This window comes from Sparus aurata, chromosome 5 (genome assembly GCF_900880675.1).
Source record: "Sparus aurata chromosome 5, fSpaAur1.1, whole genome shotgun sequence".
Lineage (NCBI taxonomy): Eukaryota > Metazoa > Chordata > Actinopteri > Spariformes > Sparidae > Sparus > Sparus aurata.
In genome coordinates this window covers 21,588,254-21,612,940 of record NC_044191.1, presented here as the reverse complement: position 1 = coordinate 21,612,940, position 24,687 = coordinate 21,588,254, and the positions used below count along the sequence as shown (strand labels likewise).

The following is a 24,687-nucleotide window of genomic DNA, read 5'->3' as shown; positions in this document are numbered from 1 at the left end:
ATTCGCCTGCTACAAGGCTGGACTTTGCGGAAAAATGTCCTCAGAGGCCTGAGTGTCGTGGAGGGTTACAATAAATGATGCAACAAATTGTACAGGAAATACTGTGTGTCATACGTAGTAGTACTTACATATTCAGACTGCAGCTTTTTTGCTTCAAGTTCCAATAAGATTGTAAGACTTGTAGTCCCTTTTACAGCATCATCACAGCTGGATTTTGTGGTCGTGGTAGTCGGAAAAGAAAACCCCAGCCTCCACTGGACTCCCAGGAGCACCAGGACAAGTGCTAAGAAAAGATTAGGGGAGCACCGGTGAGAAATCATTTTGGTTCTTCAAGGTAGTTTCTTTTTTTGGGCGAATTAAGAAGCAGATAAATGTTCACTTTAAGCCAAAAATTGAGTCGAGAACTGATGCTTGAAATAAAGCATATAAAAACTGGAAAGGGCATCATCACTTCAACGAACTCAACAGAATTCTGTGTTTACTGATCTATTTGATAATGCCTCCGATAGCTCCATGTTGTGAGTATCGCTTGTTTGGTTTCAGTAAATCCCTTCACGTCGCTTCGAGTATTGCCTACTTTTTAGGATGTCGCTTCCGTTTAAGCGGTAGTTCAGTCCCAGTTAATTCCTAGTGTAAAAAGTATGCTGGATGACTTACAAGAACACATAAAATATGTAGATATAATCAGTCCCAAATATTTAGCACAACACATGTATGTCTGAACAAGACTGTCCCATAATGCAAACAAAAACAAAATCTTATTATGTCATCATTTAAGGTACATATACATATTCAAATGCTCTCTAAAATATTATAAAGATATTTACCAAAGTAGCCCAGAGGTCCACCGAGTCTACAATTCATAGCGACAGAAGTTGTGATTTGCTTAATGCGCAGCAATTCTTGATAGACAAATCACTTAGAAGCAGCCAGGTGTAACTTCTTTTCACTGGTCAATGGTTTATATATATACTGTCTGACTACACCCACCCACCCACCCCCACTGACACCTCACACACTATTAGGAATGACAAAATTCCATGGTGACACTCATTTGTGACAGCGTGTTGCTTGCCTCAGCCCCGGAGGTGTGGCATCCCTGCTTCACTCGCTCCTCAGATAACATCTTGAAGGCGTCCCCAATACTTACTTAGCCTCAATACATATATTATTAACATATTAACCCCCAATGTGGTGTTCATGAAGTGATTAATGATGATGCATGGAAAAACTGCTACGCAAACTTTTTCCCTTAAGCATCGTTTTTTTAATTGTTTTTTTTTTCTTGTGAATGTTCGATTCATTTGGGCCTTTAAGAATAATTCAAAACAATCTGAAAAAGGAAAAATCGCTCATAGGTCAATAAAAATAGGTGCATATATGATTAAAACACCAAGGGGGCATAGTTAGATATTGCTTGCCTGATCCTTTGAGCGAGTCAAAAAAAACTATTGAGGTCTCAAGGTGTTGCTGGACTAATTGTCCACATGCATCAGGTAAACTGATCTTTAATTTCTTTTTCATGCCATCAGTTACACTCACGTGTCAGCTACACTAGTTTTTCCCCTCTCCGAAACCATGATTGTAACAATTTCCACTTGTTGGTGGAATCTAAGATGCATCCCCTCAAAATCCAAACCAATGGTATCAGTTTGAAGTGAGAGTTCTTTAGTTTCTCTCCAACACACGCTGAGATGGTGGCAAGTATGAATCCATCCTCTAAAGTTCTGCTTAAAAATGTCTTTGGTTTATCCTCCTGGTATGATCTTTCATCATAAGCTGCCTTCAGTCTATGTCCATGTGCACTTTAAACATGTTAAATTGTATTTTATCCCCAAAGTTTTACAAATAAATGTTGGCCAAGCAGGTACTCTAACAGGCAGATGCTGTCTCACAGCACTAATGGGTCAAAATGCACCCTTACACACTGTTCACTAATGAATCATGAACGATAGATCAAACCTGCAGCTAAAAAGTTAGGCTTTTTTTTCTCAGTTTAATTCCTGTTAATACCACAAATAACAGCCTGGCTTTGTATATTTATGACTCATACATGATGAATAACTCTTGCTCTAAGTCATATTTAATGGAACATATGTTCGTGTCTTTAACTTGGACCAAGAAGTCAACAGAGAGTACCTATTTTCAGTGGTCTTTATTGAATGAAGCAGCACAAAAAATTACAAACGTTTACAGAATATCTTTTTACTTCAAATTTTACAAATTGTAGTTGTACCAAAGAAAACATCTAAGTGACATTACCTAAAGTAAAAGTTTATTGTGCAAATAACAAAAAAGTAAGACATAGTGTTATTGACCTTGGGTAATACTATGGTTAAGAAATTATGACCTCTTAAAAACAACACTCACCAAGCCTACTGTCCTGCTTGACAGCATTTGTAGTAATTCAAATATATAAGTACTACCAGCGCATTTATTTCAAACCAAAAACGAGTGAGCCCCATTGTCAAAAAAATAGAAATCCTCATTTCACTTTTGCATGAAAATAAGATCGACATTCTCAGAACTGCCTTTCATTTCAAGTTTCACTCTTTCAGTTTCACAAAAAAGGGAAACTGCTATTCTTGCAAATGGCCTTTGATTAAAAGAAAAAAGGGTTTAGACACATGGCATGATATGATATGAACATTGCTGGAAGACTAAGTTTTGTGTTTAAGTTGTGTGAAATGCATGTTTCATCTAAACAACTCAACTTCAGACCAAACCTCAAGAGTTCCTGTATTTGCGAGGGGGTCTATCATACATGTTCATATGTCTGATTTTGTGCTTGTGCGAATGTGTGTGTGTGTGTGTCTGGATGCATTTAGGACTGATTGTGCATTTTGATGTGCATGTGTGAGCCTGTAGGCCCCCTGGGATTCAGTGCATCCTGCTCTAGAAAAGGAAAAACAGGAGGCCTCACAAACAAACTGCATGTGCACACCGTAGAGAAGCGCTTCTGGTGGTCATGGCAAGTTTGTAGGAGTTAATACTGCTGGCGATGCAGTGCTAGTCTAGGCACGGGGTTAGCCTCTCTTCCTGCTGGCCTGCCACCCCTGGCTACCGAAGCTGGAGTGAGGGGTGGCACATTGATCCAGGATCATCCAGCTCAGACAGGGCTTCAGGAATCAACTCGTGGCTGGTTCTTTCCTCTGATGCTGGAGCATGTCCGTCACACTGACAATGTCCTCCTCAGGGACCTAGAAAATATTAGAGCAAAGTTTTGCAATGAGAAAATTGTGCATGGAACTTTTCAAATGCCAAAATACATACAAAGAATCATTATCATAACCAAGTGGAAAAAGATGTTAGACTTGTGCAACCAAAGCAAGAAAAAAAACTGAGACAAGGCTTCACATTTCGTGATCCCTATCAAAGTTTCTTTCATTTTTAATTTCCCTATCAAAATGTTTCTTCATGATTGTTCTCCTTATCAAATCTGGGTCTTTGAAACCCTGTGATTTTATTGTGATCAAGAGCCGAAATGTCACATGAATGTCATTACACTATTTGGATCTATCACATGCAGTGCTTCCATTGAAATTCACTGGTATTAACTGGAATCTCCCCTCGACTTTGTTCAAGATAAAAATATTCTGACTAATTCACTGAAATATGAGACAAACTGTGACCTCCCCGTCATCCCATATGCACATGTTCTTTCACATGTTCTAGTGACGTGGCTTCGCTCTACAGGCAGGAAACCATTTCTGTTCCTGTAACTATTAAATCCATAGCTTTCTAAATGACTTTCATCTTTTTTCTTTATAAAAACTTTGGTTATGCAGATTTGTGCAAGAAAAGTATGGATTATAAGAAGAAGGTTGTATAGAAAATATAGTTATCATGATATGAGACAACCGGAATAACATCAGTTTGGGGTTCAGTATCTTGCACCAAGACACTTCCACATACAGACCATGGGAATCGAACCAGCGACCTCCAGATAACAAGTTGCTGGCTCTACCCCTGAGCCACAGCCACCCCCACATACCATCTCAGATTTTGGATATCGTTATATTGTAATATGGTATAAGTATTTTCTTTTCCTGCTTTTAAAGACTGCATTACAGTAAAGTGATGCCATTTTCTGAACTTACTAAGCGAATGTACTTGTTCTTATACTTGTGTTTACTCACTTAATCATTATATTTCCATCACTGATGATTATTGATCAACAATGTCACTGTGTTACTTTTTTGTGAAAGTACTAGTAGTAATCCCTACAATATTGTTGCACAATCCGTACTGATTTTGAACATATTTGGCTGAAAATATTGTGCTTTTCTATCGCCCAGTCCTTATATTTATTCAGGGCTTTGAAGAAGATTTAAAAATATCGATGTTTATTTCATATATCATGATACGGCCTAAAAATATTACTTTAACACAACACTGCCTTGCAAATAATGGACTTTCAAATCTGAAAATCATATTTATATGTTCTTGCAGTGTTTGACAGTTTCGATTTTTGTTTTTGGATTATACATGTCATTCCACAAACCTTTCTATAGTGTTGAAGATTTAAACTATATCTGTCAAAGTGTCAAATGACTTTCCAATCTAGTACAAAGCTAAGGCATTGAAGAAATTATCCCCCTGATTGCATTTATTTACAAGTGATTTCTCCGAAGTGGACGAGTGGCAGATACTGTGATGTCACAGCTAGTTCAGTTTTTATCAATGGAATTAGTTATTATTAGGCTGGACTGTGGTTAACACTAATTCCACCTCATGTTTACAAAGTTCCGGTAAGTATAGAGTTTCATGTCAGTGACAAAGAGTGATGACGACTTCCTCTTACTAAGACACCCTATGGTTAAGCTCTATGACCTGCCAGATTGTGTAATACAGCTATAAACGTATCTTTAACATTCATTTTGAAAACTTTCTGAAGAACCAGTGAATATACGCGGAATACCCAAAGATTCAACACCATCATGAGGCCCACCCTTTATTCACTTTTGACCGATTAAAAAGTTTGAATATCCAAGACCAGACGCTTGTGTGAACACGCTGCATAGTGATGCAAAGAGATGGGAGCAGAGGAGCAGAAAGATACAGGATTATCACTAATGCACCAACAGAAGACACCTAATGTAATTCATCATTGGTGCACCAAGATTTTATAATTGACTCTATTTCAACTAAAATGAAGAAAAGTCTTCACAATGACCCACAAATTTACAGAAACGGCAAAACAGAAACTACAACACAGTTGCACACAGTGTTATCATTTGAAAAAACATCAGCCTTCTCCACTGTTAATTGACAGCGGAAGGATGATTATAAATAATGCATCCACCGCTGTCTCTCATTGATGTGGGAGGGAATTTTAGTTTTGCTGATTCACTCACTGTCTGATTTTCTGTGATAAGTTTCTGGGTAATGACCCTGATAAACTTGTTCTTGTAAGTTTTAGATAAATCACCGACTGAATGTAGATAATTCAGTTCGCAGGAGATGCTGACTAAGACAGACAGATGCGGCCAATGCAACCACTGTGTAGTAAAAGGGAAAACAAAAGCAATATTGAGGTAAACATGCAGTAACCGTGTGGAGTTTCAGCATCAAACAAACATTTACACACACCACCAAGGACATACTAGGAGTTAGTTTAAGTGTTTCTTGCTGAAAAAGATTTCAACATTATGCTATGCATTAAAAACTCTCAAAATGTTTTAACATTGAGGACAAACGTATGTCTTTCTGTACTGGTTCGGTCAAGTTCAGACTCCAGACAGGTAGAAAGTGTCAAAATGACGTAGGTAGATTAAACCTTGATTTCTTAACTGTCGATGAAAAAAATGCAGATCCAAAGGATAATTTTTCAAAGCCGACGGACAAACTTGGATCATTAGAAAAACACCCTCAAACTAATTTGGAACCACCTGCCTTAAGAATTCCTCTTGATACAACCTCACAGGAATGCTGTTTAATGTTACGTATGCTCATTCTTTATCTACCTACATCTCCCACATTTAGAAACACAGACCAAACCTGAAATCCTCAAATATCTGAGCTAAAAGTAACCATCACTTGAGTCACAAACCTATTCAGTTTTAGGTTTTGGCTTCTATGACAGCCACAGTGGAGTCCTAACTAATGACGTGCAGATGCTGGACTCACCAGAGCGTGGTCGAAGCTGAAGGTGCTTATGTAATAGGCAGAAATGTCGCTGTCAGCTAGAGGCTGAGAAATCTGGGCGACTATACCACACTCATCTGAAAGAACATGGAGAGAGTGAAGCAGAACGACAATTGAATTAGTGTCACAAACATGATTTCTGACTGGAATATGTTGTTAATGGTTTTGTGTAGTTTTTTGTTGGCTATTTGTTGTTTGTGCTGTCATTGTTGTGTTATATTTTGTGTCTTGTACTAATCGCTTTGCCCAATGTGACATGTGACATGTATGTTTGACACCCCCTTGAAAGCAATATGATACATCAAGGAGTTTATCCTGAGAAAAGGTGTTATTAAGCCAGATTTAAGATATTTAATTGCATAAAATCACTAGAGGATAATCATTTTGATTGTAATTTTTTTTACAATTGTTACCACTTCAAGTCTCTTCTGTATCATTTTAATAATTCTGTGAATAAGATTCACTACAAACTCCAAGTAGGAAAAAAGGTCATCGAAAAACGGACAGATAAAAAGACAACATAACTCACAGTAGCCACATTCACATATGTTTCACAAAAACTACTCAATCCCTTACATATCTTACTAAGCAAAAAAACAAAAAATAAATCATTTATTAGTCACAGGATGTACGTGCACACACACAAGCAGACACATTTAAAATGCAATTTTCATCATTAACACTGCCCACAATTATTATTACTGTGTTTTATTTCTTCCAGCCACACTGACGAATTCATACATCATAAAACATGTGAGTCACATACAACAGTGATAAAAACCAGCCATTTTAATCTCCTGTTGAAAGAACTTTTTTTCTTTGCCTCAAAAATGTTAAAGATATTGCTACTGTAGAGTCATGGTGGTGTCAATTAGTTGAGCCAAATCCCAATGTCCTCCCTTGGGCCTTAAGACCTGAGCCCTTTGGGATGAAGATGACATCACTTAGAAAGTCTTTAAGTGAGAGAGTCTGCAAGGGGCTAAAATGGTACAATAGGAACAGGACAGCGCTTTGTGGCGTTTACCCTGGAGGTTTTGGATTTTTTTATATTATGTTTTAAATATATAGCCTTATAATAGTAACAAAAACAGGGAAACAACATAGACATTAATAGAAACAAAACCAGAGGTTTCAGGGCGAGAAGTTCCATAATGTTTCAAAACGGATTACTTTTTTTGTTGTGAGTTTTGTAGTTTGTGATTTAAAATAGAATTAGTTCTTGGAGAAAATGTCAGATGTTGTGATTTGAAAGTTTACATCTGTGAATTAAAAACCTTTTTGGTTGTCCCCTGTAACCCACGGTAACCTTGTGTTAACCGGTAAGATGTTATAAACTGTGGGTAATTCCCTCAGGCAAAGTCCGCAGAAATGTGAGAGAGTGGCTGAGAGAGCCCTCAATCGCCTCACAGTTTGACAGTGGGACACCCCTAAACCCTCGTAAAGTTACTGGGAATGCGCCACAAAGTCTGTGAGTCTGTGAGTGTGCATATTGGGATTGGGCCTGAGATATTTCTATAGGCATTGAGAGACCATGGATAGGACATCATTAATTTGCTCTGTGTGATAGGTATGCAGACTTTATTTAGATTATTCACACATTCGGTCAGATTCTGACCACTTGTATAACCTTAAAGATTTCTAATCTGAGTGATGGCACCAGTCAGACATCGAATTAACTTGGTTATAGCAATGGTTATAGAGTAAATGAATAATTTTTGTATGTTATATCAAAAAGGGAGTTGCCTTACCAAAGCCCAGTGGTTGTCCTCCTATACGAACCATTCTCCACAGCTCCCCTGAGGAACTGGTGAAGAGAAGATCGGCAGGAAACCTAGAGCACAAAGATCAGGCACTATTTTGTATTCCACGTATTTCAAAGCTGTTTCAGAGATGGACAGGGGAAAACCCCCCTTTAGCAAACGCCACATAAATGCTTGCAAATACAGATACTGCAACATCACAAAGCATACAAAACAATGAAAAAACAGGGCAACAACGTGAAGTAGAGTAAATTAAGAACTGCAAGAAAAAGTGTCATCATAGAACTTTTGAGGTTCAGAAATGAAATGGACTGGGGTAAACTGTACTTGATAAGTATTTTAATACCTTTATTTACTACTTTATATTCATTTGCTGACAGTGTGTAAATCATGCCATTAAAACAGCTGGATGCAAAGGTGGAGTAGCCTTACTGTCTCTGAGCCTCGGTGTCCATCACCAGTGAGATGTAGCCATCAATGAGGGAGAAGGAGAAGAACTTGATACAGTCCAAGTCCTGGCTGGGAGACGACTGTGCGTCCTCTTTAGGACTAGAGAGGAGGAGAAACACTCAGTGAGACAAAAAATGTAAATCATTATTTTTTTTAATATAAAATGCTTTTGATTCTTAAACTTAAAAAACAAAGAAAAGCATTGTATGAAATAGTGCCTGCACAATAATCCTCTATATTTACAATATTTCAGTTATTGCTTTATGTGTCCAAGTTTGCAGAAATCATATCAGTGCTCATTTAACTGATGTGAAAGAATTACATGTCCTATTGCCACGTTTAATGTCAAAGTTGTAATAACCATTAGCCTGTTTACTGCTGTCTAGTTTGCATCATGTGCTGCCACCTTGTGTTGTTAAGAGGAATTGCAGTGGTGTCAGCCCTTTTCATGCTGTTTTTCGGGCAGAAATGTGATGAAGAGTTGGTATGATGGGCGGGAGGACAGACAGGAGGACGGACGCCTCTCCACGTACAACTGTGGCATTTTTTTTTCCTCATATAAGTTTCCAAAGACAGCTACAGTTCCTACGTTACTTTAGTTTGGTCATGTAAAGTTGCTTTGTGGGAAATTTGTCTTTATTAAGTTGAGTGAGGGACCTGTGCAGTTATCATATTGTACGATCAACACGCCCCTGCTCCGCGCCGCTGGCTTATCCGTTCACACTGGTTCGGTTCGCCAATAATATGGCCCTGATACTACCTCCAGTGGCGGATCAGTGCTAGAGCAAAATTTCACCCCTCCCTCGCTGGATCCTCACATGCCATCGGCAGTGTGAATGGGGCTTGTAAGTGGCGTCTCACCTGTTGGAGTAAAAGAGGACGTCAATGAGCGTGGTGGCGATGGACGGCAGTGTGTCCGGGTCCAGAGACATGACACAGAATTGGTTCTGTGGGATCAGCACCGGGTGGACTGTGGGCTGCATGGCTGGAAGAGCATGGACAGTGTTAGTTCGTGGTCTCCAACAGAGGTATTGTGCGCATCTTTCTTATATCTTCTATCAAATTAAAAACTGTGTTTTTACTTTAGAACATCTAATTATCTCCTCACATTTTAACCCATTAAACAGTTTCACAAATTCCTGGTTTTAAAAAGCTTTAGGGAGGACCATTCTGTCTGACACTGTGGAAGCCGTTCACATAAAATCATGACTTCATTGTTTGTTTGGTCCATATTTGTTAACATTCTGGCACCATTAAATGTGAATTAGCTATTAGAATTTCCTGTTTCCTGCAAAAAATCACTTGACTACTTTGATACAGAAGAAACCTAAAAAATGTTTGAATAATATAATGTATTCTGAGCGGATGTGTGTTCAGATGTATTTACTTTATGAATTATGTTACACAATTTGATTGGTCCTTACCATAGTGACCACATTAAATACTGATTTAGTGGTGAGAAACCAGTAACTCGCCTCCATCTCTGCTCTTGTCATGATGCAATTAGGTCACTACTGTGTCTACAGTTCGTCGGACAATCTGCATTCTACAAAGCAAAACAGTTGTGGCTGAAAAGATTCCAAACTAGTCTAACAGCATGTCGAACAAAATATACGTTGTTCTCTTATATGTTGAGACAAAGACGACATCTTAGAGATGCAAAGATATGAAAGATTGTGAGAGGGTTGACAGATTTTTTCTGCATGTTCTACCCTCACTGCACAGCATGTCCTGTAATGTATGATCCTTCCTGTAAAGGGAAGAGTAATTCAATGCAGTTCCTTTATGTTCTACCCAGCCTGTTTGCATTGCTTCATTGTATTATGTCATAAACTGGGATGGGACTGCAACTCTTTGTAATTTTCAAATGATTCTGGGAAAAAGATAGTTGATTTCGAAATCCCATTCCTCAATACTGACACGAGGCGTCCGAACAGAGCCGTTTACCCAAGCACTGGTATTCGACAACCTGGAAATAAGACTCAGCCCTGTGATGAGCTGGTGTACTGCAATTGGTTCCAGATAATGGATGGACAGAGGGATGAAAGGATGGAAGGATGGATGGATGGATGGATGGATGGATGGATGGATGGATGGAATGAGACTCAACAATCAACAGTCTCTCTCCAGAAAGTTGCTTTATTATGATTTTTGCATATTTATTCCTTCGGTTGACCCATTAGCAATTCAAGCTTGACCGTTTACTACTAAAGGCGCTGTCCACAGCTTGATCAGACATTATGAGCAACAACCTCTTAATGTCTATTTTATAACATTTACATGCTCTGTATGTAGAATTGGATTTCTAAAAGGAAAATACGAGTTTACCTGATGCCTATTTAAATGTTTAAATTGGCTTATGCACAGTTCTTTGTAAAGTGGTATATTAAACAGCTTTCATTTTCTGGTGTTGATGTGAAATGTATTACAGTGCCGCCTTACGAAGGCAACAACAGATGTGCGTTTAATACCGACTATGAAATATACAGCATGTTCGTGTTTGAACCATAAAAGTACAAATATAACTTCCTTTAGTTCAATTATAGACGTGCAGAGTTACACAAATGTTATTCTGACCTCAGCAGGGAGCGTGCCAGATGGACTTCTACTGAAAAGTGACTCACACCCTTTCTCAGTCATGACATCAACACCTAAAACTGTTTTACGGTGTAGTGCACAGAGGTTTCATCATCTATGTGTGACAATTTTCTCAAGACTGATCTTCTAACAAGCTGTTTGTACACTCTTACTTGAGTAGTTTTTATCATTAGTAAATCCTACAACATCTCTACTTGAGTTACTCCTTCAGTCCCAGAGAAAAAGCAATGATGTATTGTTCACTCACATGTCTCTTCAGTGATCTGTGACCATGCTTCAAGATCAGCTGATATGTATTTGAAGTCTTTACACTGTGCTCAAAGAACCTGAGGGTGGTGCTAGAGGATCTGAACCCAGTCCTCTGAGATGAGCTCAATTTATATATTTATTTATATACTAGACAGGACCGTGACCTTTACCTTCTTTGCCATTCTTCTGGAGGCCGTTGGACACATCCAGACAATGCATGGGTACAGACTCTCCTCCCACCTCCTTGTACATATTGAACTCCTCCTCCAGAGTGCTGATGACTATAGACAGGTCTTTCTCTCTCACCTACACAAAACAGATTTGAAAGAGAAATATTGATGGTTTAAGAGCTAACTCGGCGTTTGTCTATAGACTTCAAGGAGTTCATTTGCAGGATATCTGTATATGTGGTGTCATTTCAGGGTACAGCACTGACTCTCTTTAAGGTGATACTCAAGCTCACCCAGTGTGTCGACCATTAATATACTTGCTGACTAAACTTCTGTAAAGGTGTTATCTATTTTTGCTCACTTAACACTTTCGCATGTAATACATCAACTAACTTTCCAGTGCGCTCAGCTCTGTCGGGAGTCAATTCTTCCTTGACTACAAAACTGGTGAGTGGACAAAAACAGACACCGCAGCTCCTTTTGTCTGGCAGAGCTCAGTGGTGGGAAAGGCTGCACTGCGAGATAAGAGGTGAGGAGTTCTTACACATTGAGAGAGTTTGAAAAATTGCCCCAGGCGTCTCTGAATGAAACAGTCAACTGCCTAGAAAGCCTCTTTCTCTATGTGGAATAGAGTGAAGCAAAAATACCCAAAAAAGACTAAAATAGATTGAACTCACCAGGATAAAATCGGTCTGATAAGTGGATAGCATGAAGACGGAGACGTGCTGCTGGGCCAGAGGGGCGATGACCGACTTGGCGATCTTGGTCACTCCGACTGCCTGAGAGCTGCTGGAGGCGTTGCCATTGGAGACCACATTGAGCGGCAGCCAGATGGAGCCCTCTACCTTGAGATGCTCTGAAGGCTGGAGCTCTGAGTGGGGTCAAAAATCATTGGGTCAGTGGGCATATGAACACTCTGCATGACTTTATGATAGGGTATTATAGTGAACATTCCCAGTTGGGAGTGAATTGCAAAAGCTTTTTTTTTTTTGTTTAGACATCTAGGTAATTCAACAGCGTTTCAGTGACTTCATTTCACTGCGCAGCACGTCTGAAAGACACGTTTAAAAGGTGCCATATGTTACATTTTGCCACCTGTCGACTTCATACTCAAAACAATGTGTGCAAACTAGGGCTGGGTATTGTTAAGATCCTCATGATTCGATTCGATTTCGATTCTTTAGGTCGTAATTCGATTCAATATCGATTCGATTCAATATTGACTTAAATGCTTCGATATCAATTCAGTAATAAGTAGTAATAAACAAATAATTCATTAGAGTTGATCATTTTTTAATTTAAAAAACTCATCTTAAATTATAAATCTTTCCTCTAGGAAGTTCTAGTTCGAATTGAAATGTAAACAAAGGTACTCCATGTATTTAGTTATAAAAAAGTGCAACCATAGTTAAGCTGAGAGAGTGCCATTGTTTCTGGGACTGCATGGTACATTTTTGTCTGACATAAACAGACATAACCTCGGTCCCTCCACCCTCCGGCTAGACACGAGGGGGTAAACGTTGACACTGACCCCCCCTCTCTCCCCGGAGGATTCAGAGGATTTTATGAATCGATATTGAATTGGGAAAAAATATATTGCAATGCACTGATGAATCGATATTTTTACCCACCCCTAGTGCAAACATTAGTAAATATCTCTGCAACACTGTAACTTTAACCTCTTCTCATTCTATTGATAATTTAAGTACACTTTTGAACATCAAATAAAATCTCACATATTGCACCTTTAAAATACAGTCATTTAGAAGCAGCTGATGCTGTTTTAAAGGAGCATTCCATCCCATATTTGTGTGTTTAACTTCAGATCCGACCTGTCAAATATTTGAGAGAACACGTGCATCATAAACTGGGGCCGTGCAGTTTCAAAGAGGAGAGCATTTGTAATGCTGGGGAGGGTTGATGAAACAGCGACCGAGTTGCTCAGTGACAAATGTAGGATGCAGTATTTTTGGAACTTGACCCATAGGAGGGACTAAAAATGTCTCGGCCTTTGTGCCGCCCTTTTTGACAATTATTTTTTCAATCGGTCTCTTGCATGTCCCCAAATCTTGCAATTCAAATGACTTAACCTGAGGTAACCAGGCAGATTAACACTATCTCCTTTACTTTAAAAAAAAGAACTGGTTTTAACATACTTTAGAACACAAAGCACAACAATAAGGGTGTAACTGCAACATAAATGAAACAAATTCCAATACCAAATACAAGTTCCCCTGAAGTAAGGCTCATGCTGCAGGTGCAAACCTCCCCAAATTATGTGATTCACACAGTATTGAATACTTCTGAAAGTGGTAAACATCATAGCTTGAAAGGAGCCAAACCAGCAGCACCAGGAATACAGTTTCATGTACATTTAAAAAACCCACAAAAAAAAAAACCAACTGAAAACTATTCTAAACTGAACCAGAGAAGCACCAGCACTTAAATTTCTAAAGTGATAACAATAGTCATTTGGTAAGTTTTCAAGGCCTGCACATCATCACAAATTTGTCACCGCTCATGCATCACTATGTTCGTGAACGTGTGAACTTCTGTGGCAGCTTTAAGTAACAACTTCCGCTTGTTTTGCTGCTCAGTCTAATGCACACACACTTCCTCTCCCCCACCTCCTCTCTCTTCCTTCACCCTTACTAGACTCTTACTATTTAAACCACATGGTAACACAAGTACAACTTATAGCCAAGAGAGAGTAACAGCACCTACAACAACACAACATGCTTGGCTATAAAGTGTGATCTGATACCAACCATTAATGCTCTCAGGCGCACAGATCCATAGAAGAGATGAACAGGGTTAACCCTCAGGCTGTAACAAATCAAGACTCTGAGCCTAAACGGAAAAGCAGGATATTTCAATCTTTGTTCTGAAACAAGACTTGAGTGAAAGCTGGAGGCTACATGGGAAACAGGTGTCTATCCAGGAAGTGAACAAGAAGCTGAAAAAAAGAGATATTGGAGATGTGCACAGCAACCTTTAATAAGTACAACTTGAATAACAGGTCTTAACTATTAATCATTAAACAGGTTCTCACTCTTCATGCACTGCAAAACTGTTTAAGAGAGCGAATAACTTCTGAATACCGAACTTTGTATGCTTGAAATACAACTTTATCTAAAGCCCTGAAAACCTTCAGAAGTGGCAAACATTCAAGGGACTGAAAAACATAACCAAATGCTGTCTATCTCCTGCAGTTAACACTGCTTTCCCCTTCTTCTTTACTCCCCTTCAAAGAGCAACTGTTCTGGTTGGCGTAATTTGTCACAGGCGGCCCCTTGTGGCTTCGCTACACCAGCTTTCCCCTCTTAAAATAGGCACTTAGAAGGAGAGCAAAGGAGACAAGGAGAGAAACAGAGCACCCGGAGGCGATATATGCCTTTAACAAATACATCTGTGTAAATGGACCAGACAAAAAAAATGGCTGCCTGACTTAAAGGTATATTGTTGACTATGTCCTCAGGAGGTGGTCAGAGAGGAGGTTACAAAACACTGAGAGACACTTAACTGTGAATCTATCCATTATCTTTTGATTAGTCTGAAAGCTGCTTAGGAAATTGCTAAAATTGCCTGACATACTGTCAGACAACATGCAAATTATCCACTTTATGTTTCTGAAAAGGAAAAGAAGGGAAATATATGCAGACTTTTGAGAAGTTCCAACCCAAAAAATGTGTGATATAAACTGGAATTGCACAACTATATTGCTGCCAAGTCCCAATAGCCATCTTTCGTACTCCCTCAGATTACCAGCCACCCAAATACACCGCAAGATTCAGTATTCCCTGAGAATTTAATGAAAATGTTGGAAAAGGCCCTATCCCACAGTGTTAAAAAAAAAGGGACAAAGGATTTCCGGATGCGTCAAAAGTTAACGGGGTCAATTCTGGGCTGAGACCTCCGATCCCCCATCCAAGTTTTGTGGAAATCTGTTCAGCAGTCTTTCATGTAAACCTGATGACAAATAAACCAAACAACCAACCAACCAATATACAGACACAGGTGAAAACATAACCTCCTTGGCGAAGGTAATAAACTTATTGAAAAACAAACAAACAAAAAAAACTGGTAGCACTTAATCTTATTTGTTCAAAATTTGACTTTAAACTGAGAAATTAAACTATACTTTTCTATTCAAATGCATTGAAGTTGTGACAAATTACTTAATCAGGGTATTTAACTTCAAGTGCAGCTTTAACTTTTGACCCCAATCAGTGCATCTTAAAACTTTTTTAAGCTGTCGAGACTTATTTTTGCAGAGAATTTGGGTCATGTACAGCTCTGTTTTCCTAGATTGTGTGGCCGTATACACCCATCCTACCTCGAGAGGTCTGTGTGAGGGAAACAAAGAAGGAAGGAAGTAACATTGGACTGTTAAAACACAAAGTGCTAGGCTGAAATTCAAGACCAGATATTATTTATGAGCTACCATGTTTTAAGATTAGTGGCACATTAATACAGAAAGTGACACAATTTGTTGGAGATTCTCCCAGCTGATAAATATTAAAATAAGTAGAAGACAGCGGTTTAAGAATACAAAAAAACATACTGAATCTTATGATAAACATTTGCCTTTTCTCAAAAAGGGCAGTGCAGCAATTTCAATATAGTTGGGGAACTAGTGAAAAAAGACTGCCTGCCCCCCCCCCCCAAAAAAAGGGTAAAAACTGTTGCAGTAGAAAAAGATTGATCCTACATATCCTATGCAATGGACTTGACAAAGTTAAAAAGTTCTCCCCTTCACTGCTAAACTGATTTTTACGTGTGAAATTGGTGGAGTTCCCCCTTTAAGTTTCCAAACTCAAAGATGGCAGTAGCTTCCCTAAATGTCTGTTTGGTTGACGTTCATCAGAACATGTCTTGCGTCATCTTCTGTTTGTACGAGGGAAATTCATTTCATGTATTCTAGCTGCCAAACATGATACTTCAAAAATGTTGTGTACTTCAGGACAAATCTGAGATACGTATGTGTGCAAACGGGTGTTTTACCTTTGAATCCTTCCTCATCGAGGACAACTGTGTAGTTCTCTGGTGTCTCCGTCAGACTGAAAAACTTACATCTGAAATGAGATAGGAAGTACAGATAGAGACCGACACATGGTTGGAAAGGGAGGAAAACATGAAATGCAGGAGGAAAAGACGAGAAGAAGGAGAATGGGAGTTAGGGAACAGTCTTATTCATTTGTACCCAACCTAAGATTCAGATTCTCATGATGACAGTTGGATGGGTTTCTCCGAAATTCACAGATTCCAGGACTGTCTGTCACTACATTGGTTCTAGCCCGAGCTCAGTATTATGCCTGCTTCACTCCTTTGTCTTCAGCTAATAGTGGGGAACGCATCAAAATGGGCCATTGCTTTAGTTACCAACTGTTGCGTTCAAGGAAAGACCAGGCAATACATTCTGAATGTGATCAAATGCGAGTTTCAGAATGAATGTTTTTGTATATATGCATCTGCTGTGAAAGCCAAGTTTATAACTTGCTGAAATGTCTCTGCCAAGATTCTTTGAAAGTTTCTCTTGCTGCCTTCTCCTATCCTGTTCTATAAAAAGAGACACTTTGGTTAAATATTTGAAAAGATGGTGCCACTGTGCTAACTGATACAGCCCATTGGGGTTAAAAATTTACAAAGAAGAGACAGAAAAAAAACCCAGCTTGCATAAAGGTGTTGTTGTTTTGGATCTTATAACTGCTCGCACACAAGACTGAACCTTTAAATTCTTTGATAACAGTTAGCTTTTATCTCTCCAGTTCTAGTCTTTGGGTCTTCATCAGGCTCTGGGCCAAAAGCATTTGCTTTCAAAGGTTTGTTGCTTGGTCTGGCCTCAGCGTTCAGTTTTATTGAATGTTGCCTTTATGAAAGAAAAAGTTTAAAAAAAAAAAAGTAAATAGGTCCATGGGATTTGGTATTGGCTGAGGGAAGAACTGTGCAGTGAACATTATTTAGATTACTTTTGTTTTCTCGGCCAGTATTCAAATCAAGTTTCTGGATTTGATAAATTCCAGTTGTTCTACATCCAAACAAATATCTTTGGTATGTGAAACCGCAAAAAAAGGGAGACTGTGGTCGAATTGTAGGCAGAGAGAACTGATTACTGCATAACTGAGGAGTTGGACTTGCTTTGTAGCCTCTAGTTCAGTTGGATATTAATGGCAACCTTGACAGTCCAGACTATAGGCTATAAATACACTCTCAACTCAAACTCCTAAGGGCTTCTGTTTTGTCTTTTTTGACTTTCTGGGGAAGATTTTCTATCAGTGTCAAGACTCGTGTTGAAAATCAGTCCAATCATCAGGATATACCAAAACCAGATATTTTTGATGGAAAGTCATGTCCACGTTTTTTGTGTACACATAAACTGTTTTTCATATGAGGGCAGACCATCTCCAGCTGTTTTACTAATGAAGAAAACAGGTAGTTTATGCCAAACCACGATGATTTCTTAACCCTAACAAGTGTTTTTGGGGCGTTAACCTGACCCACAGTGTCATGACAAGAGGAGAACTTTAAAAAATAAACTAAAACAAGGGTAAAGTTGCAACATACAGAAAAACTTCTGTTCTGTTTTTGCTGGCTTATCTTAACAGATAGACCACAAGCTGCGCTAGAAATTTACTAAAACAAATCAAACCCTTTGTTACAATGTTCTTACCAATTTTATTTTTTGAATCCCTGAAAAAAGGAAGTGCTACATATTCCTGTTTTCTTAAAACGTCTCACTGAGATGCACCTTCCTCTTCCTCTGCTTATCACTCAGCTGGGGCTATTACAGTAGAGGCCTGAGTGAGACAGTCAAACTCCTGAGTCAGCAAAAAGTAATCCCTGCAATGAGATGGGACAATCACCCCACAGAGAGACAAAAAGAGAACACTGTAACACTAACTATCAGCTGTGCTAGCGAGCTGAGCCAGCCCATTGTGTTATAATAACCCCCTTATTTCCTGTTGACCCTTTACCTTCCCCATCTCGCAGTTTCCTGCAGGTTGTGTGAGCCAGGCATCTACCCTGCAAGCGAGAATGATCCAAGTGGAGAGCTTTATCACATGTGATGTGCTTTTGGAGAAGATAATGAAGGCTCTCATATTACACCTGTAAGGCAGCTAAACCCCAGCAACGTATTGGTTGTGAGTTGTTGAGCAATCCAAGGCAAGTCCATCTGTGTGACAACTGTGCTCGTTTGGTTTCCTGTTTGTGAGGTACAGCTAAGAAGGATGAGATGCCTCACCAAAGCTTCATTAAAGCCCACTGGCAAGCACACCGGAAAATCACTCAGTCTAAGTAAGGTTGCTTTTACCAACAATAAGTAAAATAGCGTTATTTATCAGTGAAAAGCATCCTGCCCTTACACTTCTATCTACCCTCTGTCTCAACATCAACACATAAAGTGGGGTAAAAATAGAAAGGTTGAGGAAAGGTAGAGCCCAAAGAATGCACAAAGTTCTAACAGGACTGGTTTGTACATGTGTTGTCCGACCCTGGCATTAATCATGTGTGGTCAGATCATGATGAAAGTGCCTTTTCAACAGCAACTACAAGTGAACTACAAAGTGCATCTGTGGACAGAAGTTAGTGCAAAATAACCTACGCAAGCCAGTGCCCCTGCTCGGGAGGTGAAGTGTCAGAGATCAGAGGTCATACTCATACAGATGAAAGCAAATAAGCAAAATTGAATGAACAAGTGGTTTAGCTGTGATGTTTCAATCGGCAAAAGAGGAATAACAGAAAACTGTGTGGGCTTGGGAAGATGGGTTATATGCAGTGAAGCCAAGCACAGGAGGGAAGGCTACCAACATTACATGAAAGGTTCGCTTTGTAAGAAAGTTGATTTTTGAGTTTCACTCCCAACTTGTCTAATACTGACGCTTTAAGCTTCTCTTTTCCTGCAGTCCCAAAGAATTAGGGATATCAACGGTAGTCAATTTCCTGACTTTTTGGGAAAAAAAGAGTCAGGTTTTAACACTGACTCCAATTTTTCCCTCCACAGATCTGGCCAATCACAGACTGAGTATGATGTGAGTGGGATTGGCTGTTGTATCGAAAAGGTACAGAAATGGTCGTAACACAACCCATTGATGTCGGGAGGAGCGGCCAGGCATTCGACCAGCACTTCTGAAGAAGCATCCTGGAAAAAGCCATAACATTTCTTCCTCTTCACCCTCCCATTTCTCCGAGAAGTCTGTATTATCAATATAAAAATACAGACTTCCACCAGCCCTCCCTCCTAAATGACAATCACTGATTAAATAAATCAATCACACAAAAAGTCTGATAGATAATGGGTGAGTCACTTATCAATTTATTGCTGAACATTTGCAAGTTTTAGCTTCACTAATATGAAATTAAGCTGTTTCTATTCTTTTCCTTCGGTTTTGGACTGTTGGAACATGAGACGGGCAATTGCCCCTCCTTTGCACATTGCGAGGACTCAATGATTAATCAACTAATCAAACATGTTTGTACAGCACTCTTTAACAGGGCCGCATAGTCTGTGTATGATCAGTGGTGGTAATGAGTTGAAAAAACAAGCTCCTTTTAGTGAGGCATGAAGTCACATGAAAAGGAGAGGGAAAATAAACCAAAGAGAAGAGGAAGCAACAGGTAGCGAGGGAGCGGCCAAGTGGGGAAGATGAAAACCAAGCACACAAGGGTCTGGACTTTGATCCAGCTGCACAAACCGACGGGTGGTAGCAGCGACGAGGTAGCGAGGGTTGATGGTGGTGGGGTCTCTGCAACTGATGCTCCAGCTGAGGAAACATGATAAGAGCGAAGCAAACTGATGTTGTTGACATGGGAGGAGTTAGCCTTGAGCTATCTCAGCCTCATCGCCAGTGGACGACCAAAACGATCCACTACTATCGGAGCTTCCTTAAAAAAAAAAGATCTACAGCGTTCTCACGAGCTCCTCTTTTTTGCAGAACAATGGGGATGTTTTTTTCATAGAAATCCCTTCTTGTTATTAGAGGGGGGCCGCCTTGTGTAAACACGGGGAGCGAGAGCCCCAACCATGACAGATCAGTGAAGCAGACAAGTGGAAAACTCCCCACTGGGTTTCTGGCTCAGCTGAGGCATTGTTCCAACCCATGCTCTCGTTAGTGAGCCGCCAAAGAGAAGAAAGGAGGACTGTGTGGAGCCTGCGGGGCTGCATCCACGCTACAGTAAGGCCGATAGACTGGGCTGATACTGGGCAACTAAGGACAGTGTAAGAATAAAAACTCACCACTTGCAATCCCATGATTCATATTTTTTCACCAATCATGAGATGATTCATTCACATCTGTCTGTGTTTACATTCATCCACTTTTTGCAAGAATGTGAGAAGTTGCACATACACACTCCAAAAACTGGTATTCTCCTGTCTTTAAACGTCCTAACTGTCCTCACTGTCAAGTCATGAAACATTAACAACGGGTTTCATCACTAGACAGGCAAAGTGTTTGTCCACTTTCATCCAGTGCACCACAGGTGTGGTAATGACTCAGTTGTGTTGGATGATGTTTGAGGAAAAGACCCTCTTACAATTTGGGATATGGCTGGCCCCTAAAAGTGATTACCTCTTTAAAATTCAGCTCAGGACTGCTTTCAAATCACTTTGTGCACATTCTCTGGGAGTTCTTCTCTAATGAATAGCAGGGGCCTGAAAGAGGGAGATGGCTAAAACCGACCACAGCAATCAGGCTTGTTTTTGCTCCACGATTGTTTTGAGTTGCCATGAACTCAGTTCTTCACCACTCCCCAATCTGCATTGTCTATAGTTTGACCAGAGGAAGAAAAAAAAAACGACGAAACAACCCCGCAACAAAAAAATAACAGGAAAAACAAGGCAAAAAATACATCCACGCCACAGTACGGTGACATAACTCCAAAGCAAGCACAACAAAATGCTGAAAAGCAGACAGGCCTGTGCAGCCAGTGCAGCCTGCATGCTTTTTTTTCTGGCTCATTCTGGGCTCAGGCTGCTTTGTTTTTTAACAGACACCGAATGCTTAACAGAGCATGTTGAGTTGAAAAATGTAGGCTCATACTTTTGAAATATATTACATCCTGACTGAGAGACTGGACGCAATTCTTGAACGTTTTGCATTACTCATCACAAAACTGTTGTGCTTAGGAACACTGATGCAATAACAGCACATGTCTGTATTACTCACAGTGACTAGTTCTTTATTAGCACACTACAGTAGTTCATAATATTTTGCAATTCACCATGACACAGTGCGTCTGGTTTGGACATGTCAAAGCCTACTGTATTGCCTGATACTCTGTGACAAATGAGTGCCAGTGGATGCAGCTAGGCGTGAAAAGACGGGTTTGAAGTGTTTGACCAATATACATATCTCATTGCCAGTTGACAAGAAATGGACAACAAGCGTTTTTACAGTATCATGATCCCTCACGCAGGCGTATACTAGTCCTGTCGCCTTATAAGCTGATTATTAAAAGGACCGTTCTATTGCTGATAATTACTGGATGCTTACAATGAGCAAATCCTCTGGGACAGTGTGGTATCTACACCTCAGACGTCACCAAAGGCGATAAGAGGAGGAAAACCTTCCCTGACATTTCCCTACAACTTGAGCAAACTGCCCCGGCACATATCATTGGCAGCTTGGTGGCAGCTGCTGAGCTCATCTCCTGGCCACGCATATGTGGGGCAGCCCGAGCAATAAACAATTACATAACAATGAGAGGATATCCAGGGATTAACTGAAAACTGGTGCCAACGCCAATATGAGATCCGGACAACTTGCAATGCTTGGATGCTGGGTTTGGGTGAAGGAGGTCAAGGGTCGAGAAACAAAGTCCCCACCAAAATACAGTGGTGGGGTAGTGCATGTTTATTTTTTCTTTTTAGATGCTTGAAGCAGAAGCCATGCATGGAAAATAAAATACACATTAACATGTTGCAATGGACTGTGTGCAGCTTCATATTGCTTTGCAGAAAAGGAACCTAAGGGATGAGCTCTACCTCCATTGTGAAAATAAATACTTAATTATACTGTCTGATGTTTTCCAAACGTTAAATATCTGTCACACACTGCTGTAATTGCCTACAGCTGCGTGCACTGCAGTATGTCATTTCTTTTTTTAAAATAGAGGCAGATCAGGACATGCACAGACAAAATAGCCCCAACAATGGCACGGCCACCTCCAGTGAACGCAAAGGCGCTGTAGGTTACCTCACACACATCCGTGCTGGATTACCAGACTCACACACACACAGGAGCGAGACACACCGTCTGACCCGGATCAGCGGGTCTTCTTACCGTGTCCTGTTCCGGAGGAATATCAGTTTAATCAGGGGGTGTGTGAAATTCACCAGCCCATTCTTGGATATGCTGGTGACCCGTAGCCTGTGGTCCAGTATGTGCAAGTCCATGTTGTCGTTTGCGAACAGAGCAGTCTCCCGTCTGTCTGTGCGTGTGTGTGTGTGTGTGCATGCGGTGAGAGAAAACGCCTGGACTAGCTGAGTGCTATCATTCAAAATGTTAAATACAGGCCTGGGTGGTGGGCATTACCGACGAATGCAACCACCATGTCCCGCTGGGTTCGGCACACAGGGCGAAAAACATCCGACGCAACCCGACTCCAGCTCCGCTCAACTACTGTATATTCAAATAAAGGGACAGCCCCACGAAGACACGCCCCCTCCTCTTAAAGGTACAGGCACATTTCATTTTTAAAGTGTCTCGCACGTGTAGCGGGTGGTCAAGTGTGAGAGAGTGACAAGAAAGCTCAAGTTCCGCTCCGGCGATTTTTGCCTCAAAATTAAAGTACAGAAAGTCCAATGTATTATTAGCATGTGGACTTTTATGTCCATTCGGACTGAGGATGTTTTTCACGGTTTTGAGCTTAAGGGAAATCTTAAAGTAAGTCACATTTTAGGAACCAAATGTCAAAAATGCATAAAAAATTGAAATATAAAAAGGACACGTTGTGGTTCAAGAGGTTTTTAGAGTTGTGTGAGAGTCTCTGCTTGTTTCCCATCATAGAGAGCCCTGGTTGACCCCCTAGGACCCTTTTCGGAGAATCGTGGTATGGTAGTGAATGAAGAAAAGCAAATGTTTTTTTGATTCTGCTTGAATTGTGCCATGAACTATGATGTTCGTCAATTTAGTGAATGTATTTTCAAGGCAACAAAGTTGCAGATAAATACCATCAAGTTTGTGTAAAACCACTCAGTGAACTACATAATCTCGCCCAGCACCAACATGGCTGCCAACTCGGCATAGAAAAGGTACTAAAAAAGATGAAAATCACAATAAATCTGGTCATAATGACAACTGCTGTTATGTGAAAGGTTTAAGTTATGTGTTTTGCTGACCTTTCAACACAACAATGTCACTAATGCCACTGTTGGCTGTGTTGTCTTTATAATCACATATTTTCAGTCTTATATTTTATTAGTTTTATGACAAATTGCGTCATCATATTATCATATATGTGATTCATGACACAATTCAAGTCGGATCAAAAAAGATGATTTGTCTTTCTCCATTCACCATCATACAAATTTTTCTGCCATAAGGTCCCATGGAACAAACCGGAAAGGCCGTGACTTTGGCTCGCTATTGTGCCTGGCCAAGAAATAGTCCGGCTCACAATCCATGTAAAACATGAAGCGTTGTTTCAAACTTTGTTTTTTGTATGAATAAAACAACTGATTATGTTGATTATTGACCTTTCAGATGCTGGTAGACAGCTTCTATCACCTGAAGACAGAGCCTTAGCTGTTCCATTCTTTTATGCCAAGCTCAGCTAACCAGCTGCTGGCTGTGGATTCACATTAACCGGACAGATATAAGCGTGGTATAGATCCTGTCATCTAACTCTGTGTAAGAAAGCGAATAAGCAAAGTTTGCAAAATGTCAAACTATTGCTGTGATGCTGAAGCATACGATATCACAGTATATAAGTGACCCTTGTTGCTTATGATCCCTTAATATGAAGAAACATCCACTTATGGCTCCTCATCATTTGAATATCCTAAAACTATTCAGCATTTAACAAAGTTTTAGAGAAAAGGATGAACAATGCATCATTTCATTTACTACCCCCATAAATCATCTCCTGAACCATTGAGAGGGTGCCGACTCCCAGGCTAGGAAATTCAGTGTATTACATTTTGTGACAATAGTTTGGAGAATGCCCTTTACTGTTTCAAAATGTTACCGTCAATGTACACAATACATCTTCTTGTACACAATACAACTGTACTGCATACTGAGGTAGATTATATATATATATATATATATATATATATATATATATATATATATATATATATATATATATAT

At 39.9% G+C, this 24,687-nt stretch overlaps 1 protein-coding gene across 1 annotated transcript; it reads right to left on the bottom strand.

The window, feature by feature from the left end:
• Positions 1-2,136: 2,136 nt before the first annotated feature.
• On the bottom strand, positions 2,137-23,013 carry castor1 (cytosolic arginine sensor for mTORC1 subunit 1). The gene is made up of 9 exons (XM_030417627.1): positions 22,657-23,013; positions 16,379-16,449; positions 12,052-12,245; positions 11,375-11,510; positions 9,219-9,342; positions 8,340-8,456; positions 7,896-7,978; positions 6,130-6,224; positions 2,137-3,200 (listed from the first exon to the last, which is right to left on the bottom strand). The coding sequence occupies exons 1-9, from the start codon at positions 22,767-22,769 to the stop codon at positions 3,129-3,131; spliced, it is 1,005 nt and encodes a 334-aa protein (XP_030273487.1). The 5' UTR covers positions 22,770-23,013; the 3' UTR covers positions 2,137-3,128.
• Between the last annotated feature and the right edge of the window lie 1,674 nt (positions 23,014-24,687).

Bases quoted from the DNA above. Each gene is read 5' to 3' on its own strand.
- castor1 (XM_030417627.1), bottom strand. From the start codon at position 22,769: ATGGACTTGCACATACTGGACCACAGGCTACGGGTCACCAGCATATCC. The intron at 9,343-11,374 runs GTAAAGGTCACG...ATGCTCTTCCAG, and splicing joins CCAGAAGAATGGCAAAGAAG to CCATGCAGCCCACAGTCCAC. The intron at 6,225-7,895 runs GTAAGGCAACTC...ATGTTCTTTCAG, and splicing joins AGGACAACCACTGGGCTTTG to ATGAGTGTGGTATAGTCGCC.